Here is a 24,769-nt window from a genome sequence, read left to right as displayed (position 1 = left end):
CTTGTTTATGGTTGGGTAGATGTTTGCTGTGGTTCTGCAAAATTGACCAATAAAACAACCGGCGAACAATGAAGCTTTTTTTTAGCTATGAGCAGCATTTGCCTGCGGTGACTCGGTGGATCAAAAAGACTTGGTGTTACAACCCGACTCTTCAGTTCCCCCATTTTAGCTTCTTTCAGCTCGCTGTTTTTGGTTTCATGGGGCTGCAACGGCACTCTTTAGGTTCACTCGGTTCAAACTGGTTCCCAGCAGCAGAAGCTGTGATAAACCCAGTTTATACTGCCCCGCTTTGCCCCGAAGAGGCAAATATTTCTGTCAAGAATCAGTGGAGACCAAAAAACTAAAGACGAATATTGGACTTGGCCAGAAAAGCGACTTGAAATAAATACAAATTGTCTGCTACGTGTTTGCAAAGTAAGAATGAATTTATGCAGCTTTGAATTCATATTTCCATGAGTCAGCAGATGTCTCAGAAACACGGCCAAATAAAACCAAACTGCAGATTTTAAATGGCACTAAGAGCAAGAGAGGAGAAAAAGCTTTTTTTGGGGGGGGGTTGAACGAGAAGTGTCGGAGGGTTCAGCACCAGAAGAGACTTACCGACACTCTAATGGAAGCATTTCCAGACTGCAGTCTCTGAGCTGGCAGCTTAAAACCTTTAAAAGTGTCTCGGTCAGTGCGTCTCCTCCCGTTCTGTAATGTCGCTATCTCAGATTGAAGCTTGGACTCTGACTCCGGCGATCTCTCTGTCGGCCGAGACAATGATGGAGTTTCTCTGCTCTGGAGACGTGTCGTTCTTCGGCCTGAGTTTGACCTTTTTATTCCATCTTCTCTTTCCGTTATAGACAGATCAGAGCTTAAACAAAACCATTTTATTACACTGACGGTTTATTCAGCTGCTGATTTAGTCTGAAGCTGTGCATGCTGCTATTTGGTCAGTAATTACCCCCCCCCCCCCCCCCACACAGCTCCTCTCTCTGCAGCCGTATGGGATATTACATAACAGCACCGAGGTCAAGGACAGCAGCATTCACTTTTCTTTTTTTCTTTTTGCAATTAACTAGCTCTTCATTCGGTTCCATGAAGCCGGGTCAGTCAGACCTGCAGCGAGGACGGACCCGATCCCCCCCAACAGGTGGAAGCTGCTGGAGCCCAAATCTCCTGAAATAGAAATGAACGTCACCATCTGCTTATAATGTGGGGGAAGTTCCTATGGCAACACAGCAGGAAGCAGATCTGCCGAGTCATCATAAGTAGCTCTTGTAAATCATGTAGCAAGATCTTCGTCTCGGTTTCACAAATTCTTCCGTTTTTTTTTTTTTTACAAATACCAAAGTGCCTGATTGTATCTGAGCATTCAACCACAGCATCACTGGGTGTCTTTAGATTCATGTTATTAGCATTTCCACCTCCATGTCTTGGCTTGACGTCTGCACGGAAACAGCTGGTTAAACACATTCTGGAAGTTTATTTGACTCCAAATAGGTCAGTGGTCAGAGCTTATCCAGCGAAATCCTTTTTGATCCACCGTTGATTCTCCTCGTTCAAGAGCAGGAGCCTCATATATAATGTGTCATGTTGCTGTTGAGAGTAACGCAGCTTGTTTCCCAAGCAGATGTCTTTTAAATGACACGTCCTTTTTATTCTCAGACGGGTCACTGAGAGGTTACAGGAGGATTTTTCAACCATAGGAGAGTGATGGATTGTGGGAAAGGGAGTGAAGCTCAGTTTTAAGAACTTATATTTTTCTGTTGTTTTCTTTTATTCAGGTTTCTGCATAACGTTATTTGCAGAAATGCTCTGCTTCCTCATTTCTTTTCAGTGCCGCTGCTAAAATTAACTTCCTAAATGTCAAGTCAGAACGTGAGAGAGAGAGAGGGAGAGAGAGAGGGAGAGGGAGAGGGAGAGGGAGAGGGTGTGGTGCGAGAGGCCCAAAGTGTTATGGTGATAACAGTAACACGCACAGAGCAACTGTTTCTTGAGACATGTTTTCACTGGTGCATGAACACAAAGCCAACACCGCTGAATTCCCAGCATGCATGGCGCATCCCTGAACCGTGCATGTAACAGTTAAGTTGCGGCGACAGGCCTTGTGGTTTGCAGTTGGCATCCGGACTCGTTTACAAGTCTCGACGACACCGTGGCCCCTGAAAAAAAAAAAAGAATCTGCCAGACTCGATTTCAGACGCCGTCGCTGTTGCACGTACAAAACAGCAACTGCTGATCAATCTGTCACACTGTTTGCTAAATCTGTGCTGCGAGTGGGCAGGAAACAGAGGAGGTCTGTGTGTGTGTGTGTGTGTGTGTGTGTGTGTGTGTGTTTGGTGTGTGTCAGCAGTGCGGGCAGGTCTGAATGTGCTCTCTCCAGGGTTGGGTGAGGTGAGGAACACGGTTGTGGTATGTGTCAACAAATGGACCTGAGAGTCGGCCTATGAGCGCAGGCTTGTTGGTTCTTAAAGTCCTCATTCTTTCATTATTTCTTCTTCTAGGTTGTGATGGATGGGGAGGGAGGGAGGGAGCTAATAATTGTCTACAAGTACATGCATTTGTACACATTTGCCTATAACCCGACCACAGACACCTGTCAGCCAAGTGGAGCGACACATTGACCATATTCTCACTTTCATTTCCGCCATAGAACCCATCGGTTCACACACAGCTGGGCTTTTCTCACACTTCTTCTGTAGTGTAGGTGAAATTGTTAAACATGCTTCAGTGTTTCTCTGACATCAGCCTCAATAACCTGTAACACAAATTCAAACCAAGACACACGAGTGAAATATGGTCTGGTAGGGATCAATTCTAGGCTAATTTTTGCAAACATTATGCTTTAGATGTTCTCCTTCAGCTTAACTCGATTTGTTTTCATGACACATTTTTATTTATATGAACTTTGTGATTTGTTATGACGGAATTTCCCAAAAACGAAGCCTTCACTGAACCCCAAAACCCGCCCACAGGATTGAAAAAGCATGTTTCCTATAAACAATCGCCAAAACTACACTGTTTATCACAGACAGGAGCTGTTAAAAACTTTATCAGATTTTCATCTTTACGTCAGTCCTTGAACACATCATGTCTGGCGAATGCTTCCGTCAGAAAGAACAACTGATACTAATCTTTAAATTTTGATATTTCATCAAAAACATTTTATTCTACATGTCTCATTTAGAATTTTGCCAAAAAATAAACGGTTTACTTTAACCAGATTCTGTAAAAAACATAAAATTCTGAGCTTCTCATTGAAACTAGGAAACCATGATTGATTCAAAGTATGAACACTTTAGGCTGCTGAACACAGAGCAGAGAGGAGAGGACAGAAGGGGTTGTAAAAATGTGAGTAGTTCCAAACATTGGGTTCAGTGGTTCCCATGGTGCATCTGTTTATTTTTTTTCAAACAAGATGGTATACCCTGTCACAAAGAGTCAAAATAAGATTTCACATTACAGGGAAGTGTTGCAGATTACCTCACTTCTCTGGTACCTTTTTGTCTGAATGTGTGTGTGTGTGTGTGTGTGTGTGTGTGTGTGTGTGTGTGTGTGTGTGTGTGTGTGTGTGTGTGTGTGTGTGTGTGTGTGTGTGTGTGTGTGCGTGTGTGCAAAGTGCTCTCAGACTTTCCAGTAAGTGAAGAGCAGTCGACAGCAGAGCTGATAGAAGTTTTATTCTCTCTTCTCCTCAGATCACCTGACTCCTCTCCTCCATCTCGTCTGATTCTCCGTCTCTCTCACTCTCTCTTCAGCCTCCATCTTTTTTTTGTTTTGTTCTCCGTCACTCGCTGTGTTTGCTTAAACCTGTTAATAATTTGATTAGAGCCAGCAGGGTGATATTGCGGCTGTCAGATAAACCCCCCTCAGACTTATCTTACTCGCATTAAGGTTGTAATCGCAGAAGCACAACTCGATTAGCTCCAGATGGATTACTCAAATTCCTCTTGGCACTTAAACAGCTCGCTGATTTCCTCCTCTGAAATATGAAATGGCTCGCGGCCATGTCGAAGAAACGTGTTTAATGTTTGATCTAACTGTAACGAGAAAATCACAAATGAACCGACCGTCCGTTCTGTTTACCTGCAGGCCTGAACACATTTATCCAGTGTGGATTTATATATTGATTTTAGTTTATGTTCCAGCCAGTAAGGAACAATTTCCAGAATATGTAATAAGTTATTGACTTGGAAAAATGTAAATAGGATGAAATAGTAGCAGGTGAGGGCTGGAACCTTTATTTCTTTCTTTCTTTATTGTCCATTTATCTGATAATTAATATGTTGATTATTTTTTGTTTGATCTAATCATGATGTCACACAGTTCAAAGGGTCTTTGCAGAGATCTCAATGGGTCTCCATGGTTAAATAAAGTTAAAATAAACTAAAAAAAGTTCAGTCCAAATCCCCCAAATTCAAAATCACAAAAGCCGTTGATGAGTTTTTGACATTTTTTGCTTTAAGAATTGACGTGTTGTTTTCTTCCGCTCTATTAACTGATTATATGTTCACTATGAATCAGTGTAGTTTATCAAACATGCTGTTTTGAAACTACAAAACAGAACAAATCAGGAAATAACATACACATAAAAAAGATTTTCTAGGAATTTTTCTCATCGTTGTCTCATCGCAGCTTTTGCTGCATTAATAGTTCGTTTTTTTGTAGTTTTTTAATTTATAAAGAAGTTAAGAGTTTATTTTAGAAAAATCCTATTGTGCCTTAAAAACAACTAACATTGCTGCTATATCTTCATCATGATGTTCTCAGGCTCCTGTAGTTGTTTCCTTAATCAAACTATAAACTTCAATCTGTGTCTCCACTATAGTGAAGATAGTTTGTTTTGCATTTAAATCAATCAAATGTTTGGTCTCTCACTCTCTCTCTCTCTCTCTCTCTCTCTCTGTCGAACGCCCCCTTCTCCCATCATGCACTGTGATCACGTCTCCATCATACACAGCTTCTGGCTCTTTCTTCATTCGGCATCCCTCCCCCACATCTCTCTCTATTCCTGTTTATTCCTCCCTCTGCACCACCACTCCTCCATCCTCACTCCCCTTTAAGACTTCCCTTTAACTGCCTCTCGCTGTTTCTTTTTTACATTTCCTCTCTCTACACACCTCTCTCTAATCACTCTCTTCTCTCGGATCACGCTCTCTCCATTGACCCATAATTAAAACCAGTTGCGTTCGGGTGTAACGCCAAACTCCCGTTCGTCCGTGTCTGAGAGTTATATCGAGCAAACCGCTGCAAGAAGTGAATGTTTGGATGCTTTAAATCAACGTGGCCATTTCTCGGCTTCCTGTAATGCATCCCTCAGCTACAATACTGGACACAAAGGCGCTGTTCTCTGGGTCCATCAGTCCTGCTCCTGTGCTTTCAGCAATTACCGCCTGGAACGGGGACTAATGCGAAGACCATGAGGTTTTAACTGGAGCCAAAATGGACCCTTTTTCTAAATGGCTTCCTGTTTCCGTAATAACAATGCAAGCCACACAGACAATAGGAGTGTGTCAGTGAAACCTAAGTGTTTTCTTGTGGGTGTTGACCCACTTTGAGCTAATCCCAGGCCTCCGTGTTTGACTGCACAGCTCAGTATTATGACAGATGCTAGCTGACGTGAAAGAACTGTGATAACTTGCGCAATTGGAACAAATTCCTTAAGACTTCTCTCCATTTTTCTATCCATGTTGTCTAAACCTAACTGTTGGTTTTGTTGGATAAACCTAACTGTTGGTTTTGTTAACTAAACCTAACTGTTGGTTTTGTTGTCTAAACCTAACTGTTGGTTTTGTTGTTTAAACCTAACTGTTGGTTTTGTTGTTAAACCTAACTGTTGGTTTTGTTGTCTAAACCTAACTGTTGGTTTTGTTGTCTAAACCTAACTGTTGGTTTTGTTGTCTAAACCTAACTGTTGGTTTTGTTGTTTAAACCTAACTGTTGGTTTTGTTGTCTAAACCTAACTTTTGTTTTAAACGTAATGTCTTGTGCGGAGGGACACGAAAAAAGGATAATTCCTTTCCCTGTAGAGGAAACCAATAGATTGCATTCTCAAGTTATGATTGGAGCCTTTTTCATGTGGAGTTGCCTCGGTGTCTTGACCTTCGCCGGACAACCCGCTGGCTGGCTGATTTATAAGCTCTCACGGATAAACGAACCAACTTGAGTGTTAGTGCTCACACGGATCCACTGGAGAGACCACCGTCACCTTCGCTAACTCTCTCATACTCTCACACACACACACACACACACACACAAGCAAAATAATGACTTCAATACTTCAGGCACAGACAGAAGCCTGAGACCTCGCGGCGAAAACAATTCTCAGTTCCGCAGGAGAGGAAGAGAGGGAGAGTTTTCATCCCGTCCTGAAGATAATGACACACCTGGAGGAAACGTCTTTGTTTAACGTCAAGACGATCTGCCGAGTCCCAACGTTACCGCTCAGGTTCGACAAACGCCTTTTTAGTCTTGAGGCCACCATAGCATATTCTTATTATTTATATATTTTTGTTAAATATTCCTTTGTAAGTCCTTTTCAAAAACAAGAAAAGGAAATGAAAATGTTCATTCGTCATGGAACTTCTCACTCACGTTTACTTAAATTGAGCTTGAATAAGTATGACAACTTGAGTTGAGATTGTTTTCAATTTTTATGTGAATACTTTTTTATCTATGTGCCTACATGTACCAGGATGCATTGCGCTTCTGACTCCCAGCAGAGCCCCTGAGAGGGAGACAGAGGAGGACAGTGTGCCAGCGTTTGTAGAACGAGGCTCTGCAGAGAAACAGCAGAAAAACGAATAACTGAAGTGTTCAGCCGAGGAAGGGTCAGGATGTGAACATGCCTCCTCTTTAAACTGCTGCTGTCAGAATATTTTAGCAGGAGAAAGCTGGATTGAAAGGAGGGAAATGAAGAAAGAACGTCTGAATGAGTCTTGAGAGGAAAGAAGAGAGTTCAGCTGAGCGAAGCTTTATTGTCCCGGAGGAACAATGACTGTAGAGCTGAGAGTTATAAACAAAATATATACGAGTTCATAAAACCAAAACAGAGACCATTACTACTTCTACTACAACTGAAATACCACGTATACTTCAGTTTCTTATACCAGTAGTCATTCCTCTACCACTAGCACTGCTTTACTGCTGGTACTGTTGGATTAGTTGTGATTATATTGTGTTTGGTGATGTAGTAATATTGTGTTAGTGGGTGGAGATTATTGCTGTGAAAGGGCAAATCCACCTGTTCTACATGTCAAAGGCAGTTCAATTGTAGTGGCTAGTAGTCAACCTGTGAAAAGAACATATAAAAACAGCTTACAGTATAAAATATACCTTAATTGAGGCATGGATGGATTACTGAATGGGCCTTTGGGCACAGGAACCGGGGCCCAAAGTATCAGCAAGGCAACCGGGGCCTCCATCTGCAAAACTTCACTCAAAGAGACATGTACAAACCAGGAAGAGACGCACAATGACTACAAAGAGACACTAAACAACTATAGAGAGACACTAACCGACTACAAAAAGAAACAACTACAAAAGTGAAGCTAAAATACAGCAAAGAGTATACTATAGAGAGACACTTACTGACTGAGAAAACACACAAAGCGACTCCAAAGAGACGCTAAATGACTATAAATATACACTAACTGACTACAAAGTGTAACTTAATTGCTGTTAGCAGATTTAATAAATATTACATTAAATAATGTCACAATCTGTAATGATTGTTAATAATTATGATTTATAAACGCATTAATTAGTATTTAAAAAATGATGATGATTCTCAGCTAACGCCATAAGACACCATTAGTTTAACTAAAAATAATTAAACATTTAGGGCTGCACGGTGGTGTAGTACAGCAAGAGGGGCCCGGGTTCAGTTCCCGGGCCAGACAACCTTCTGTGTGGAGTTTGCATGTTCTCCCCGTGTCAGCGTGGGTTCTCTCCGGGTTCTCCGGCTTCCTCCCACAGTCCAAAGACATGCAGCTTAGGTGCATTGGAGACTCTAAATTGCCCGTAGGTGTGAATGTGAGTGTGAGTGGTTGTCTGTCTCTATATGTCTGCCCTGTGATAGGCTGGAGACCTGTCCAGGTGAACCCTGCCTTCACCCATTGACAGCTGAGATCGGCTCCAGCACCCCTGCGACCCTTAACTGGATAAGCAGGTTACGGAAAATGAATGAATTTAACATTTTCCAATTTTGGAAGAGCAGGGAAAACTTCAAAATTTGATAGTCAATTAAATCTTGATGTCAGGGTTGCTACGGAGTTCTTGTCATGGTGTACAGGGACCTATTATTTCATATACACGAAAATCAGATAACCAATGTTCCTGAAAGAAGTTAATTAGTTAAGATTTTGTATCATCTTTCTGTTGATGTTTGCTACCAAAGAGATGCTAAAAGACTACAATATTTGAGGTTAAAGTCAGAGAGAACAGAGAATATAAACATGTCGAACCTGGTTTGAGGTCTTGTTTCACCCTTTTGAACACATTCTGTTCGGTCAGAACATCTTCATTCAGAGCTGCTCGGCCTCTGGAGAGGTAGCGGTGGATGGGGGTGGGTAGACGGGGGGGGGGGGGGGTGAAAAGGGTGTAGTGTAATGTACCATGGAACACTTGTCTCCACCTTCAGTGCAGAGAGCGAACAGGGGGAATGAGAGAAAGACCTCACGGACCGCTACAGATCTGAAATATAGATGAGGTCTGAGGAAAGGAGGCACTTCACCGGCTTTTTCCCATCCTCCCATCTCGATGCACACACACACACACACACACACACACACACACACACACACACACACACACACACACACACACACACACACACACACACACACACACACACTAAATCACACCCACAAACTCCAAAACAATATTCCTCACACGCACCAAGTTTCTCACAAGAGGCAGCACACATTCACTCTGCACCTCCCAATGTTCACCTAAACATCAACAAACAACAAACCTCAACAAACAACAAACACACACACACACACACACACACACACACACACACACACACACACACACACACACACACACACACACACACACACACACACACACACACAGACACACACACACACTGTTTGAGGCCCCCCCACCATGCCTGCATTATTGAGACCCACTTACCACGCTGGCTTTCTCCTGACATCTGACTCACCGGAGCGGTGACCCGTGAGTGCGGAGAGAGGAAGAGATGGATTCTCTGATTCTGCAGCAAAAAGAGAACAAGAGAAGAAGTTACTCTGATATTCTGGAGCGGGACGAGAGAGGAAGAGCTCTGGAAAGAAAATAGAGGAGGAGCCACTTTTAGCTCCAGAAGAAGAGCTATGGTTGTTTCTAACAACCGGAGCAATCGAGGCCCAGCTGTCATTTTTACGACGGGTGTACAAGTCGTCTATTTTAATATAAACGTCCATCTGTCATGATATGAAGTGCGGTCAGGTGCAAGCAATTGTGACATTTATCAACAAAATCCTGGTCCAAAGTCAATGTTGCAATATTTCTTTATTGCCTTATTAAGGAGGTATTATTCAGATAGTGAGATAACAGGTTTAAATGTAAGTAACCTCTGCTGGTTACCCACTTACCGCTCATATCTCAATGAGTTACTCAGTATTTTTAATGCCATAGTCCAGCAAAACGTGTCAATTTCAGAAAAATACAGTCTTTTCAAAATAAACTTCAATCTTCATAGGAAACAACTTAGTTAGATTTAGACAACAAAACTGATTAGTTAAGGAAAAGATCATAGTTTGGGTTAAAATGACTTTGGAAGTCAACGTTACTGAAGCAACTTTGACTTCTTGTTTCACATGATGAACAAACAGCTGTCTCATGGGGGGAAGAACAGCTTGGGTTTCAGTGTTTGTACATCCATCAGTTTTTAAAAATTCCAGTTTTCGTTCCGGACCAACAGTTTAATAAACATTTGTCAGTGAACACCTTAAAAAGCGAACATGTCAAAGTGCATTCCTTTCTTTTGCAGCAGCAGTGTTTGCTGAGTGGAACGGTTCTTCGTGTTTGTTTCATGTTGCACTCTATGCAGCCAGAAGCAGCCGTCCTTTGGGACGACAACGGCAGCTGCAGTTCACTTTGGTTGAAGCCCACCGAGTTCAGCCTGTTCTACTTTTAGATGATTTAGGATTTGCTTTGTTTTGTGAGAAAAAACTACAGAATGGTTCTGCTAGTCAAAGAAAAGGAGGAATAAAAAGGGCACTGGTGATAAAACCTTTAGCTTTGTTGGTGGTTTCCAAGTTATTTCCAGTCATGTGTGTCGCTCTACGGTTACAGTTACATTTAGTAGCAAGTGTGTGTACAAACACCCATTTGGGGAAATGTGATTGAGGAAGTACAGTATATGTACCCAGAGTGAGTTTCATCTTCTCACAGTCTGACTGTTTGCTAATGGAGGAACCTCAGATAAGAGGCTGAGCGGACTTTAAAAGCAGGAACGAGAGCGGAGCGTGTGGTGAGATAACTGTTTCTCTATTATTCTATTCTAGTGTATGGCTTTCATTCTGTTAGTTTCAATTTTCAAGTTAATTTTTTTCCAAAAAATCGATTAAGATAACATATGAAGAAATGAACGTCTGTATGAATGTGTTCAGGTTTCAGGGTGTTTTTTGTCTTATTTTACTCATAGTGGCCTCGTTTCTCACTGCAACATATAAAATCCTGCACCTCTATGGAAACAGATCATGCATGACTAGAAGTAGAGAGAACTATAATGCTACAAGTCATAAAAAGCACGTTAAATTTATTTTTATTTTCCAAAAATTGGACAACAAAGTTGAAAATCTGACCATAATGTCTGTTTTTAAAGCGTTTTGTTATGATAAATAATGTAATTTTAGTGAAAAATGCTTTTCAAACCTGCCGCCGGGTTTGGGCTGGTGTTTAATGAAATATTTATTTACATCATGAATTAGTCCATTATTCCTTTTATGAACTTAATAGTCGTTTTGTCTTTTAATGCCTCTCGTGTATTATTATTATTATTATTATTATTATTTATATAGCAGTCAACAAACCCCAAAGATATTCACGTAAAGAAGAGTTTACTTGATCATTAACCGTTTCCACCTCATGCATCTGTGCATCAACATGTTCCATCTATCAGACCTGAGATCAGCTGGAGGAGACGCACATTAAAGTGAGTTACATTGTGTCCTCATCTGCCTCCAGCCCAGATACTTTATATCACCGGTTTTCAATTACAGAGCTCGCTATTCTGTTTCTGACCCTGAGCATGTAAAGGGATACATGGGTGTGTCTATGTATATATATATATGTATATATATATATATATACATATATATCCGTTTCATCCCATGCATCATCCCTCTCTCTCCCACATGATGCTGATACTCATCTGTTGTCTTTTTCTGACAATGAAACCACGTTAGGACAATGGATTTTCTATTCCACATATCCCTCAGGAGCTTCTCTTTCTTTGTCTGTCCTTTAAAACAGGTTCATGTCTTGTTCTGTCCCAAACAAATGGTGTCCCGGTTAAAGACAGATCTGAAGTTTGTGGCTCGTTGTTTCTGTTGTTTGACGCTCTGATTGGGGCCGAGCTGGTGATGGTCTGGTTGGAAGTTGTTCTCGGTAACTGCTGCACCCCGAGGAGCTTTGTTTTGTCTGGATAATCCCACCCCACCCCTGGGTGCTTGTTAGGTGAGATGGACGGACCGGTCACAGACGGTGGGTGGTGCTGAATAAACCCAGAGACACTTTGTAGTTCAGATGAGCCGATACCAAAGCTGCTCCCATGAGGAACCATGTTTGTGAGTTTTCTTTTATGCTGAAAGAGTAGAAAAAACAAAAAGGGGATTAAGCTTTTTGTAGAGCATCAACACACACACACACACACACACACACACACACACACACACACACACACACACACACACACACACACACACACACACACACACACACACACACACACACACACACACACACTCTCAGCTCAGCCTCACTGCCTTCACATCTGATAAAACAAAGGCCTTTAAGCACTTTGGAGACGCTGTGTTTCATTTATCATTCCACCTCTGAAACACTTTGGCTGACTTGGCAAAACATTTTCTGGCAACAAACCACCGAGTGTGTGTTAAAGTGTGTCTCCCTGTGTGTGTGTATTTCTGCACATTCTGAAGTTTGTTGACTTTCTGCCGTAGTCGGGTCCGGATTCCTGTTTACTTCCTGTTTACGGTTATGTTTGGGTCTGGATGGTGTGTGATGCCGTGTATACTGTGGGGTCATGATGAAAAAAAAAAACACACGAAAATGCAAAAAACTCTGCAAAAAACTCAGAGGCACATAGGACACTACCAGGAACTTGAATTCCCTCCAGGAAAGAGTAATGCAGTTTATATGTCTAGGGCTTTTATTGTGAAAGGTAAGAACAGAAGGAGTGGATCTCGTTGGAGATCCTGTTAGATCTCCAACGAGAATAGATTGGGCTATTTATAGTTTGCAGACCACATTCAGATTTTTGTATATTCATTTGTATGTATATATATATATATATATATATATATATATACAGTATGTATATATATATATATATACATATTTATTTAGATGAAACATTCATTGCACAACATTAGACAACAATCCAGTGTTAAATATTATAATTACACATAAACGTTTGGATTTTCTACTATATTTTGTGCTTGATGGCTTTATTCTCGCTCCGTACAAAAAAAAAATCACTTTTTCTGCCGCCTTATTGATGACGAAAACATAAATAGGAGAAAACGCCCTCGTGTTGAAAGGACTTTGATGCAGTTTAGTATATGTTCCAGTTTATGAAAGAAACGCCTCAGTGGAGATGAGTAACGCTGCACAAATGAAGAACATTCATCCTAGCGCGTCCTCAGTATGAACATGTTATGAAATAAACACAGACCCTCACACGTTTTGTTCAAATATATATTTTTTTTACATATATTTTCTTAATCTAAAAGATAAATGCCCTGATGTGTTGTCCGTTGCCATGACAGCAGACAGACTCCTGTTTGTCTGCCAGCTCCAAATTCACTTCAATGGGAAATTGGTTCAGCAGGTCAACACACACACACACACACACACACACACACACACACACACACACACACACACACACACACACACACACACACACACACACACACACACACTCCCCCTCCCCCTCCTCCTGTGGTTGTTTATCACTCTGATCGGCCTCCGCCTCTCCAAACCAAATGTTTGGGCAGCGCTCTCTGGGCTTCTCTAAACTCTCCAGAGGGTTTTGTTTTTCAGTGTGCAGCCCTTTAAAACGTCCTCCCACAGAGGGATGGTTGAGGGGGGTTGTTGTGAGAGAGGGGTGTGATAAGAGAAACAAACAGAGGAGAGGAGAGCGTCCTCTTCATGTCCTGCCCGTCTTCAAAGTTGAATCAACACAGGAACTAGAAAAAGGGCTTTTCTGAACATTTCCTCTTCCCTTTGATTCAATGCATTCCAGACCTGAAATAATAACCCAGTTTTTGATTGGCTAGCTTATCGCCGTAGCGACGGGTGCTTTAATCAGATGGGGTTTGTGCCAAAGCAGAGAAGGGAATTTACATGGTGACGATAGAGAGGAGAGGAGTTTCCATACAATAATAGAAAATAATAAATGTATTTAATAATATAATAACAAGAAAGCATGTTTCAAAATTGCAAGTTCATCTCTCTAGACAAACAGAATGACCAGTGTAGTGTTGTGAGGTTGATTCTATCACTCCATTAAAGCTTGTCGTAAAATTTCATAACATGTTCAGGACAAGTTAGGATGAATTTGCTTAATTTGTGTAAAGTTACAAATCTCTACTGAAGCATTTACGTTTAGCAAAACAGCATCAAAGTTCTTTACACACTGGGGGTGTTTTTCTACTATTTATTTTTTTAGTAACTGTTATTTTCTTCATGAATTACGTGGCAAAAAAAATCGACTTGCTCTGAGTCGTTGTTCTCCACGTCTCCAAAACATCACACATTCTTTTTATTTTACACATCCTCCAGAGCTCTCACTCCAGTGTTTTTACCACATTTATTAGAGAACTCAACATTGACCTTTTTTTAAACTCCATGTGCATTATCTGACAGGCGGCATCGCAGAGGAAGGCTGCAGCTGTAGACCGGTGGCATGAACACATTGGGATCATTTCTACCATCATGTCTTGGCTCAGAGCTGCCTGGGCTTCACTGAATCCACTGAAAAGAGCCTGGCGCTGCCTGAGGTTACTCAGTTTGTAAGTGCTCTCCTCTATGGACTGGTGACGGTGTGTGGTTTGGTGATGGGCTCAGTAGGTTTGCTCTAATGCCTCAGAAAAAACCTTTCAGTAGTGAGTAGAATAGTGGTTTGTTTGTTGGTGAGCTGGTTGGTGTTTCGTTTCTTTGTGGGATTCTCAAATGCTCCAGAAATACCCGTTTGTTTGCACATGAAAAATAATAACTTACTGATATCACCATGAAACTTCCCCAGTTGTTTTTTACATCAGGACTTCATAACCAAGACAAAGTAATGACTTCGTTTTCAGATTTTGGGACGAATCTTCAGATCCGCATTGATCTGCATTGCTTGGACAGTTTTTTTGTTTTGTAACTTTCCTGCACATTTGCTTCCTTACTTTTCGGATATCTACATTTTTTTGTGTTGCGTAAGCAACGATTGTCCCCCCGTTCTGTGACTGTTTTCTGCATGAGCGAGGGTGGAGAGGAAATCCCACTCAGGGAGCCAAAACGGACGCCCATGATGAGATGCTTTAAGTCCTCTTTAATGCTCCGTTTAATCCACTTTTTATTGTAAGAGAGAGAACATGTAGATGTGTGCAAACAGGATCATTATCTGGTCTGTGTCACCTTTGAACGTTACGATCATTGCTATACATTTAGTCCTCCGTGAGAAGCTGCTTCACTCTTCTGTCACTTAACTTCCTTGATTAAAAGCTTCAGGCTTGAATTTAGCTCAAATCATTTCTATTTATTATTTTTTTTACATCTTTTACAAGTTGGTCCTGTTCAAGATGGCAGCATAAAGGTGTAACACAAGCACCACACACTTTTTGAAAATGGAAAAACAGCAAAAACTTAAAAACGTGTACATAAGAGAGACGACAGACTCAAAGCAAATTGCATCAACCAGAAAAAAAATAATTCTGTGTCAAAAAGAATAAAGTCAGGGCTCAAATGATCCTTAATACTGTTTTTTAAAATGTGCATGCTAATAAAATAATCTAGTTTTAAAGCTCACTGAAGGTACGAACATTAATCATCTGCATGAGCGAACGTTGTCCGGGCAGAACGTAGATAAGGAGGCAGTTCATGTTATATGATATTGATACAGGAATACATGTATCAATGACACGGTCATCAGCATAAATTATGAACAAGTCACTGAGCAGAACCGACCAGAGCGTAAACAGGCCTCTGATTCTCACTGTGGCCACAAAAAAGAATCTGCGTTTCAAATAGAATCAACCTTTACCTTTTACAGCTTTCAGTTTAAACCTGAATGAATTGATTTGATCAGGTTGGGAACAGAACAACAAGCTGTAAACATTGACATATTATCACAGAACGTATTAGCAGATTTCATGTTTCTGTCCATCTGATATTCACTACAAAAGAAAACATTTGTCTCTTTAGCTCCTAAATGCTCCACCATGTTCAACAATTTGCAATGGGTTTATAAGAACCTCTTTTCAATGAAAACACCGACCCGTAGTTGTGAGTCATTCCAAAGAGATCGGTGAGAGTAAACAAAAGTCGTTAAGATGTGGGCTGAAAAACCAAAATATTCACATGAAAGACGGTGAGCAGCAGAATAGAGCTGAGGGGAACTGTAATCCGCTCAAATAACGAGAGCTGCCAGGATAAAAGAGGATAGTGCTCAATAAATGTTCAACTATTTTGATAATGGATTAATCAGGTTGAGTCATTATCTAAGAAGTTAAATCTGATAACAAATTGATTTAATGTGAATACTTTCTAGTTTCTTTTCGTCCGCTGTGACAATAAACTGAATATCTTTGAGTTGTGGAAAAAACATCCTGTGCTTTAAGAAACACCGATGGACATATTATACCATTTTTCTAACATTTTATAAACAAACAAATGACCAATTAATCGAGAATATAATCAAAAGATTAAAAAACAATGAAAGAAATCGTCGTTTGCAGGCCTACCGTTTATTATTCTCCCTTGGTTTGTCACCATGAGCGACACCTTTAAGGTTGCACATTCAATCATAAATTCACTTAACTGTCTGAGAATTTGACTCCAGCACGGGAAAAGTGGAAATCCACACTAACATCAAATCATCAATAATCGAATCAAGCTAACTCTGTTATCCATATACAGAAGAACAAGAGTCTCGGGTCCTTTGCATCTAAAAATCAATTCAAATCTTATTTTTTCCCATGTTTTTAAGTAATTTTTGGGGCTCTTCGGATAATTTCTTGTTGTTAGAGGACAAAACGTTAAACATGTCACACTCAAGTTAGCTTAAAGGGGAAAAGTCAGGATCAAGGCTACTTGATTAAAGTCGACATCTTCCTCCTGTCATTTGTTCTATTGCTCCTACGGAAGCAAGGATGCACTGATTGATTTTTTTCTTTTTGTGCTTTTTAACAACCCAGAGCTCGTTGCTTTCATGTTTCTGTAACTGTGGTCCACCATGGAACTAGTTTTCTGATGTCATGTTTCTTCCTCTCTTTCCAGGATGAAAATGCGGCGGCATCGGGTGTTCTTGCTGTGCACGGTGGGCCTGTGCGTCATCTCCTTCCTCCACTACTACAAGGCCCTCCACTACGTCTCCCTGCTCCGCGAGCTCTCCGCCCCCTACCCCAACATCAAGTCCTTCATCATGGTCTCCGGCTTCTTCTGGAGGGAGAAGGGTGCGGGCGCCACCCCGCTCAGCCCCGCCTCCCCTGAAGAGGCCCCGCCCCTACCCGTCCTCCGACCGTCGGACAACAAAGCTCGAGGCGCGGAGGGCGTCGAGGGAGGAGGGATGTCTATGGGGAACGGCGGGGTAATTGTTGGAGGCCCCGGGATCGTTGGCGACGCCGGGCTGGAGATGAGGTTGAGGGAGGAGCCGGCGCCTCCTCACCCGTGGGAGAAACCGGAGGAGAACCAGCGGGAAGGCGATCTGAATGAGGTGAGCAAAACTGAGCAATGACGTGTAGGGAGACCAGAAAAATGTGTGGAACGTTTTTGTTGACGCTGACTTAAAAATAAAAGTTTTGCTCGATGATGAGCCAATATATTTGGTCATCACACGTCTCTCGCTGGTTTCCTCGGTTTCGTTGTTGTCCCTGTCGTACTGGAGAGCATTTATGCTTTTGTTTGTTGACAGTTTCTTTGTGAACTTCACAATAGTTGTGCAGAACAAAATAAGCGTAAGAAAAAGAAAGTCTTCCGTCTGCAGTAGTAGAATTATAAAATGCTGAATTTAACAGCTGCTAGTGTAGACCACAAGATTAGCAACGCTGTTACCGTTATCCATGTGGAATTAAACTGGTAGTCGATCGGTAATCGATTGTTTTCAGGTTTGTAAATGTTAACACCTCCCTACATGTCTTGCTATTCTTTGGAGTAATAATTCAGTAAATGTTTGGGGTTGCAGTGGTTTATTTTAAACTTCTTTGTCTCTCTTTTTAGGAGAGAGCTGAAGACCATTTGAACCTGCGGATCCCCAGTCGCCCTGCCCAACCTGTAGGGCCCGACCGCCCAGAGGTCCCGTTGGCGAGAAGAGAGCACCTGGACGCGTTTCACAAGAATCAGTTATCTGACCCCTTGGAATCAATGGGAGACCTCCACACCCGCAACCACAAGCTCCAGGATGACAAAACACATTACTTTGTGCGAACCAAAGCAGGAGCCCTGTGTTTCCGACAGGGGACGGAGGTGGCTACCCAAAAGGAGTACTCTGGGAAATCAGGGGGGTCCGTGGCTAACGGAGGAGGGGACGGTGCTCGAGCCGCTGGGCAAAGGAAACCTCTGGAGGTCCAGCAGCAGCCCTCCATCGCCCCGAAGGCCAAGACCAGGTCCAGGGGCGGCGGCAAACGGCTGGTGAAGTGCGTTTGTCGGCCGGGTTGGCACGGACCTTACTGCGGGGTTCCCACCATGGTGTACCACTCCAACCTGCCCACCAAGGAGCGGCTGACGCCCAGAGAAACCCCGCGGAGGGTCATCAACGCCATCAACGTCAACCACGAGTTTGACCTGCTGCATGTGCGCTTTCATGAGCTCGCACAGGCGGTTGATGTTTTCCTAATTTGTGAATCCAATTTTACCGCCTACGGAGAGAGACGGCCCCTGAGGTGAGACTTTGCAAACTTTAAGATGGAGTAAAGACGTAGAATGGTTTGACACAATGATCGGAGCTAAACCTAACTAAGTATTTCACCATCTTTTACTAAACCTTACCAAGTAGTTTTGTTTCCTAGACCTATGAACCTACAAAGACCGAAGTTTATTTTGCTAAGACTGTGCACTGAGTGGAAATAGACAAGTGTTGCTGGCTTTTGTAGGAAAATGCAGGAAAAACTAGGTGTAACTTTTCGTTAGATATCATACTTGAGGAAACGTTGCATAATCAAGTCTTAACATAGATAAATCCGTTTATTTGAGGTCACTGTAGAAGCCCCATTCATGCTCCATTTTCTTTCATAAAAATTTCACAAAATCCCAAGTCTTTTTGCCAAGTTGCGACACCGCCGATGCGTTGAGTAGAAATTGTTTACAGCTGTTGTTTACAGCCAGCCTTCACGCTCCTTGAGCACCAGTGAGCTGAAAAACAATTAAAGCAAAGTTCCTTTGGCAAATGACATGAAATGCCTCGGGAGCAATTTTACAGCAGATTACTAGGAGAGCGACATGGTTGACTCTGCGTGCAGCCTTGGAGGGAGAAAGATTGGTGTGTTCAATCATAGGAAGTGACATCGCATGAACGTGGCTCCGTCTCCTCTGCTATGCATATCAACAGGTTAATTGTGTTGTTCTTGCAGTCAGTCTGCTGTATGGACACATGGTTTTTATTTGTAAAACATCGTTCATATTTGTGTTCCATTAATTAATGATGTATTCTTTTTACTGTTCTGGGCGTCATTGGTTCCATTTGAGCTCTGTGCACAATGAAAATCAATAGGCAGGTTTTTTGAAACTCTTGAGTATTGTAATCCATTACAGTCAACATCAGGTGTCTCATTTTTTTTTGTTAAGGTCATATTAGGGTTCAAGGGTCATTTATGCAATAGCGAATTGCAGTTGCGACATTCATTGTGGAGGATGCGGTGGAGTAATAATGATGCAGTTCAAAGCGACCAGGTTACTTTGACAGCTCAAATCTTAATTGTAGACTTTGATGCAAGTTGTGAGAGTTAACTATCAAATGTGTATCATATATGGAAAATAATGGAAACCAATGGCTGTCTGGAAGGTAAAACACATCCAAAGATCAAGACACGACTTTGGAAAATAGTTAGATGTCATATGATAAATTCTATGCAATCCTCTAAATGTTTTTTCGGTGAATTTCCCCAGTTTCCTGCGGCTCCTCCTCAACGGTACATACGACTACATACGTCACAAGATCCTCTACGTGTTCCTCGACCACTTCCCCGAGGGCGGCCGGCAGGACGGCTGGATCGCCGACGACTACTTGCGTACCTACCTGACGCACAACGGCCTGTCCAGGGTGGCGGGCATCAGATCGGACGACGTCTTCGTCATCAACGACGCTGACGAAATCCCGGCGCACGAAGGCCTCGTTTTCCTCAAACTGTTTGACGGCTGGACGGAGCCGTTCGCTATCCACATGCGCAAGGTAGCAGCGACGATTCGTCTTGTTCGTGTGGTCCGTCAAACGTTTTTTGTGTCTTGCATGAATGTTTTAGTGTTTCTGAAGCAGCTTCCTTTGCTCTATGCTATGAAAAGGTTTTGAAAAGGTTTCTTTTCTCTCCCCACATCCAGTCACTGTATGGTTTCTTCTGGAAGCAGTTCGGTTCTCTGGAGGTGGTGTCGGGCTGCACGGTGGGGATGCTCCACGGCGTCTACGACGGCGACGGCATCAAGCTCCGCCGGCGCGAGTACTACACCATGCCGGGCTTCCGCAAGTACGAGAACGACACGGGCCACATCCTGGTGCAGTGGTCGGTGGGGAGCCCCTTCCACTTCGCCGGGTGGCACTGCTCCTGGTGCTTCTCGCCGGCGGGGATCTACTTCAAGCTGGTGTCGGCTCAGAACGGAGACTTCCCGCGGTGGGGCGACTACGAGGATAAACGCGACCTCAACTACATCCGCGATCTGATCCGGACGGGGGGCTGGTTTGACGGCTCCCTGCAGGAATACCCCCCAGTGGACCCCAAAGAGCACATGTACGCCCCCAAGTACATGCTGGAGCACTACGACAGGTACCGCTACCTCCTGGAGAACCCTTACAACAAAGCGTCCAGACTGAGTGAGGGCTAGGAGGACGGCTGGAAGAAGATCCGTGACATAACTAGCAGGACCGAGTGAGGCCTCAGCACTGAGCGGAGCGGTACTGAACTACATCTCTCATTGGAGCGATGCTACATGTGTCTCCACCAGGCAGCACTGATGTTGCAGGGAATGAAAACTCTCTTTAAAAATCATATTATTTTGGGGTCTAAAAAGGGAAACTTGTCATCCACCATGGATTTACGGAGAGATCATCGAGAGGATACAACCACTGGATAAACAAAATTATAGATTTCCTCATCCCTCCCTTTTTGGGGGAGGAGCCTAGCTATCTCCTTTTCCGTCAGCCTCGCCCCTCTCCTCTCTTTCTTCACCCGAACAGATTGGATTCGCCATTTCTCAGAAAATGAGGCAGCTTCAAGGTAAAGAGGGGGATGTTCGAGACGAGAAACATGGAAACGAAGAGGCGTTTTTTGTTTTTTTTCTGTCTGTGTTTACTAAAGTTTAGGGTACCGTCTGGTGTTCCCACTCTCTTCCTGTCTTCCTGTCATACTTGGTGACCTCCTTCCAGAAACAGACACACGTTCAGATATTCTCGGGTCTCAGTAGAAAAGTATAAATCCTATTAAACCCCCGCTGGAGTGCCCACTGCCAAACGAAACGGAACTCGGCTCACTCATGCACTCACACTGTGAGTCTCTCTGTTTGTGTGTGGCCTGTGTCTTTGTGTCATAATTGCGTGGTGTTTCGGGCTGCGAATGGGGGCAAGATCAGCGAAAGGAAAGAGAAAGCGAGAAGGAATCATCAGGGGAGGATGGGGAGATGGGGAATGAGAGACGGAGTGATGAGGGAGGACGATGAAAAAGCAAAAGAAAAGGAAGCTCCCTCGGCGTTCCCAGTTTTCCCACAGTGTCTGCTGACGCACGAGTTGTTTCAGAGACGAGTGTGCTGAATGTGTGTGAATGTGTGTCCCTTCAGAGCTCACGCACAGCTCTGAATAAATCAAGCCCCAGTCGAGGGCATCAGAGACGGATGACAGACTCGCCGTTATTGTTTGAAACAATCGAGACCTACTTTTGGGAAAGATCACCTCTTCTGGGTTCGTCTCTCCGTCCAACCGGCAGCTGAGATGCGTTTGTTCCCTTGGAAACTAAAGAGTGTAGGAAATGAGACAGAGATGGGTGTTGTTATGATGAGTGGGTGGGTTCACATCAGGCAAAGGAGCTGCAGCGTTCAAACGAGGTCAATGCCGACTGTGGGTCTCCTCTGCTGTCAGTCGCCCACTCTCTGAAAATGACTCCAAGCTTCTCCTGTCGCTTTCCTGTCGTCTTACTTTCTCTTTTTATGCCGCCAAGTGTTTTCCAGTTTTGTTTGGTGTTGGTTTCCTTTTAATCCTCATCAACCAGGCTTATTTTGTCTCCCTGCGGTACAGTTTTTGTTTTTTTTGCTAGTGTTGTGCCTGATCAGAGCCATGGAGCGAATACTTCTTCACTCCAGGGAAGTAAAGAAGTATTCGGTTGTAGCGTTGGTATGTTTAGATGGTTTCCCCCAGAGACAGAAAGGAGACGGTCCACTAAGAGACAGCTTCCTGTTTATGTGTCACATGGTTTCTCCTCTGTCCTGCCCCTTTAAGAGACCAACGGCTGGTCTATTAACTCCAATGGGAGAAGTGAACATCACCAATTATTTCACTCCACAGCCACAAAAGTAAATATTGTAACCTTTATTTCAGTCACACATCTTGCAAAAAGTTGCAAAAAACATGTAAAGCTCGCTGTTCAACCTCAACCATTCAAGGTCAATATCTGACCCCGACCATCGAGACAGAGTTTTGCAACTTTTTGGTTTCCTTCTAGACACAACGTATTAGTTTTTCCAGCATCCAGCAGCAAAAGTGAACTGCAATCAAAAAGAAGAGCCCTGAAGCTCCGCCCCCGTTGCTGCATAGCACAGTATTGCTTTTCTTTTTTATCCAAAAAGTATTGTTTCCAAAACTGCACCAAATTCAACTCTGCATGTCTTAAGGGGTCAACACGTACAGCTTTACATTTAGATTCTTCTCTAAACATTCACTTCTCCTTTTTCAAAATGCACTCAGCTCTTTCTCTAACTGTCCCACACACACACACACACACACACACACACACACACACACACACACACACACACACACACACACACACACACACACACACACACACGTGTATCCACTTCCTCTTAATCCTCACAAGAATGTATCGTTTCAGTAATAGAGATATATTTATCCTTCTCTCTGCCTCATTTGTCCCCCCTCCCCCCAGCCGTTACCATGGCGATGCCTTCCCCCCGTTGCCCACAGATCACTATTATCTGAACATTTATGGCATGAGCGCTCGGGTGCTTTCTCGATGTGGCTCGATGTAACAATCCCCACTCCACCGGTGTTGTTGTGGATGAGCGTGGTGATCTCGTTTGGGCCGACGGCAGCGGCGGGCGGGGTTTAAAGCTCTTGTCCGGGGGCGAGGGAATCATAGCAGCACGAGTAACGGGAGCGAGGGAGCAGTTACTTGCATCTAATTTTCTTTTAATTGCGGATTGACTGCATCCAACATCTGCTTCCTCCGACGCCTGCCGGTTATTGTTTTCCTCGGCATTACGCTGCTTCAAAGTGAACTGAGCCTCGAGAGGAAAGAAAAGTGTTTGGGATGAAACTTTCAATCCTGAAGTTTGATGTTGTAGCTGAATTTCACTTGCAGATAAAGCTCTTTCTTCCCACCTGTTTCACTTTGCTTAAAGTGTCCTTGAGCAAGACGTCAAAGCACAACCTCCTCCTTCATCATTTAGTCAGACGTACGATGAAAGCCTCAACGAGCGGATAGGTAACGGAGGTTCAGAGGAGCACATCAGTCCGTCACGCTGGCTGTTGGGTAGAGCAGATTAGCCGACAGGGTGCTTGTTGGTGGCGTCGGCTCGGTGATGCCCGGATGGCAGCGCGGCCTGTGGCAGCAGCTGTTGGGGGTTTGGTGTCAGTGCTCAGAGCCAAAATCCAACCCATCCCAGCCAACCCCAGAGGGGCTGCACAGAGACCAGCTGTAAATAGGATTTGACATCATCCGACTGAGGAGACGACAACAATGGATTTACTGCCGTTTAAAAAGCTAATGATTGATGGAACAAAAACAAAACAGGTGCTGAATTTTAGAGGGGAAGAAGGCTCTTGGACCATTTGAGTTTAAATCCAATCGTTAAATCTGCTTTTTTGGTTGTTGATTTGGTGGCCCTAAAGCTGCATTCTCTCTAGTGTCCACCAGGGGGCGACTCCTCTGGTTGTATAGAAGTCTATGAGAAAATGACTCTACTTCTCTCTTGATTTATTCCCTCAGTAAACATTGTAAACATGAGTTTATGGTCTCAATCTCTAGTTTCAAGTCTTCTTCAATACAGCATGATGTTCATTTAGTAAATGATGCTCCATTTAGAGTCAAACAGACCATAAAGCAGGGGATGCTTTAGGGCGGGGCTACACACTGATTGACAGGTCGCTACCACTTTGTTTTTTTTAGAAAACACTTTAAAGAGCTTTTCTAGCAAAACTATCATTGACGAATGCTAAAGTATCTAATTTGATGTGCAAACAAAACAAACCAAAATTGCATATATTCCCTCAAACCTCAAACACAAACCATATTCTCATTTTCACGCCGCCACGTTTCTGCTTTTTCTGCTAATCATCATCTTAGAAGTGGGATCAGCGGGGCGGGGAGTGTTTGTGTTTAACCAGAGAAACCCTCAGCCTGCTGAACATCTGGCGATGTGTGTGTGTGTGTGTGTGTGTGTGTGTGTGTGTGTGTGTGTGTGTGTGTGTGTGTGTGTGTGTGTGTGTGTGTGTGTGTGTGTGTGTGTGTGTGTGTGTGTGTGTGTGTTTGCATAACTGCATGTATGCTATGCACTTCTAAAATCCTGTGTGTGTGAGAGACAGTGACTCATGCCAGATAAGGGTGTCTGGCCTGCTGAAAGACCGGGCCGGGGTTACGTCTCTCGGCCTTGTTGCTCCTGTTATCGCCATGGCAACGATCCCTCTTGATGCATTTCTTAGATCCGTAGCAGGCTGAGGTCATCAGCCGTGATAGCAGGTGGGAGGTGAGGGAGGATGATAGGAGAAAAAACACACAAAAATGTTTTCTGCTCACAGAACCCGACCCGAGTGAAAAAACACAGAAAGCTCTCGTCCCGTCCGGTAAATGTCACGGGCACACACAAACGCAGTGAGCGCCATTAACCTGCACTCACCTCTCCCTCTGTCTTTTTACGGTTTGTGAGTGTTTCTCATTGATTTGATTGAACTTCT

At 43.3% G+C, this 24,769-nt stretch overlaps 1 protein-coding gene across 4 annotated transcripts in view; it reads left to right on the top strand.

Moving 5' to 3' along the window:
- The window catches only part of mgat3b (beta-1,4-mannosyl-glycoprotein 4-beta-N-acetylglucosaminyltransferase b), a 59,952-nt gene extending 35,753 nt beyond the window's left edge, over positions 1 to 24,199 (top strand). For 2 of the 4 annotated variants that reach the window (XM_054605215.1, XM_054605214.1), the window contains exons 2-5: positions 16,723 to 17,158; positions 17,662 to 18,323; positions 19,546 to 19,828; positions 19,975 to 24,199. In XM_054605215.1, coding sequence (XP_054461190.1) covers positions 16,724 to 17,158; positions 17,662 to 18,323; positions 19,546 to 19,828; positions 19,975 to 20,472 — 1,878 coding nt within the window. In that variant the 5' untranslated portion in view covers position 16,723 and the 3' untranslated portion in view covers positions 20,473 to 24,199. Of the gene's footprint in view, positions 1 to 10,389; positions 10,466 to 14,148; positions 14,253 to 16,722; positions 17,159 to 17,661; positions 18,324 to 19,545; positions 19,829 to 19,974 lie in introns of those variants that run through there. The other 2 variants (XM_054605213.1, XM_054605212.1) reach the window with 2 other exon arrangements.
- Positions 24,200 to 24,769: the final 570 nt, after the last annotated feature.

Source organism: Anoplopoma fimbria, chromosome 9, assembly GCF_027596085.1.
Source record: "Anoplopoma fimbria isolate UVic2021 breed Golden Eagle Sablefish chromosome 9, Afim_UVic_2022, whole genome shotgun sequence".
NCBI lineage: Eukaryota > Metazoa > Chordata > Actinopteri > Perciformes > Anoplopomatidae > Anoplopoma > Anoplopoma fimbria.
The sequence above is the reverse complement of the archived record's forward strand: the minus strand, read 5'-3'. Positions and strand labels throughout refer to the sequence as shown.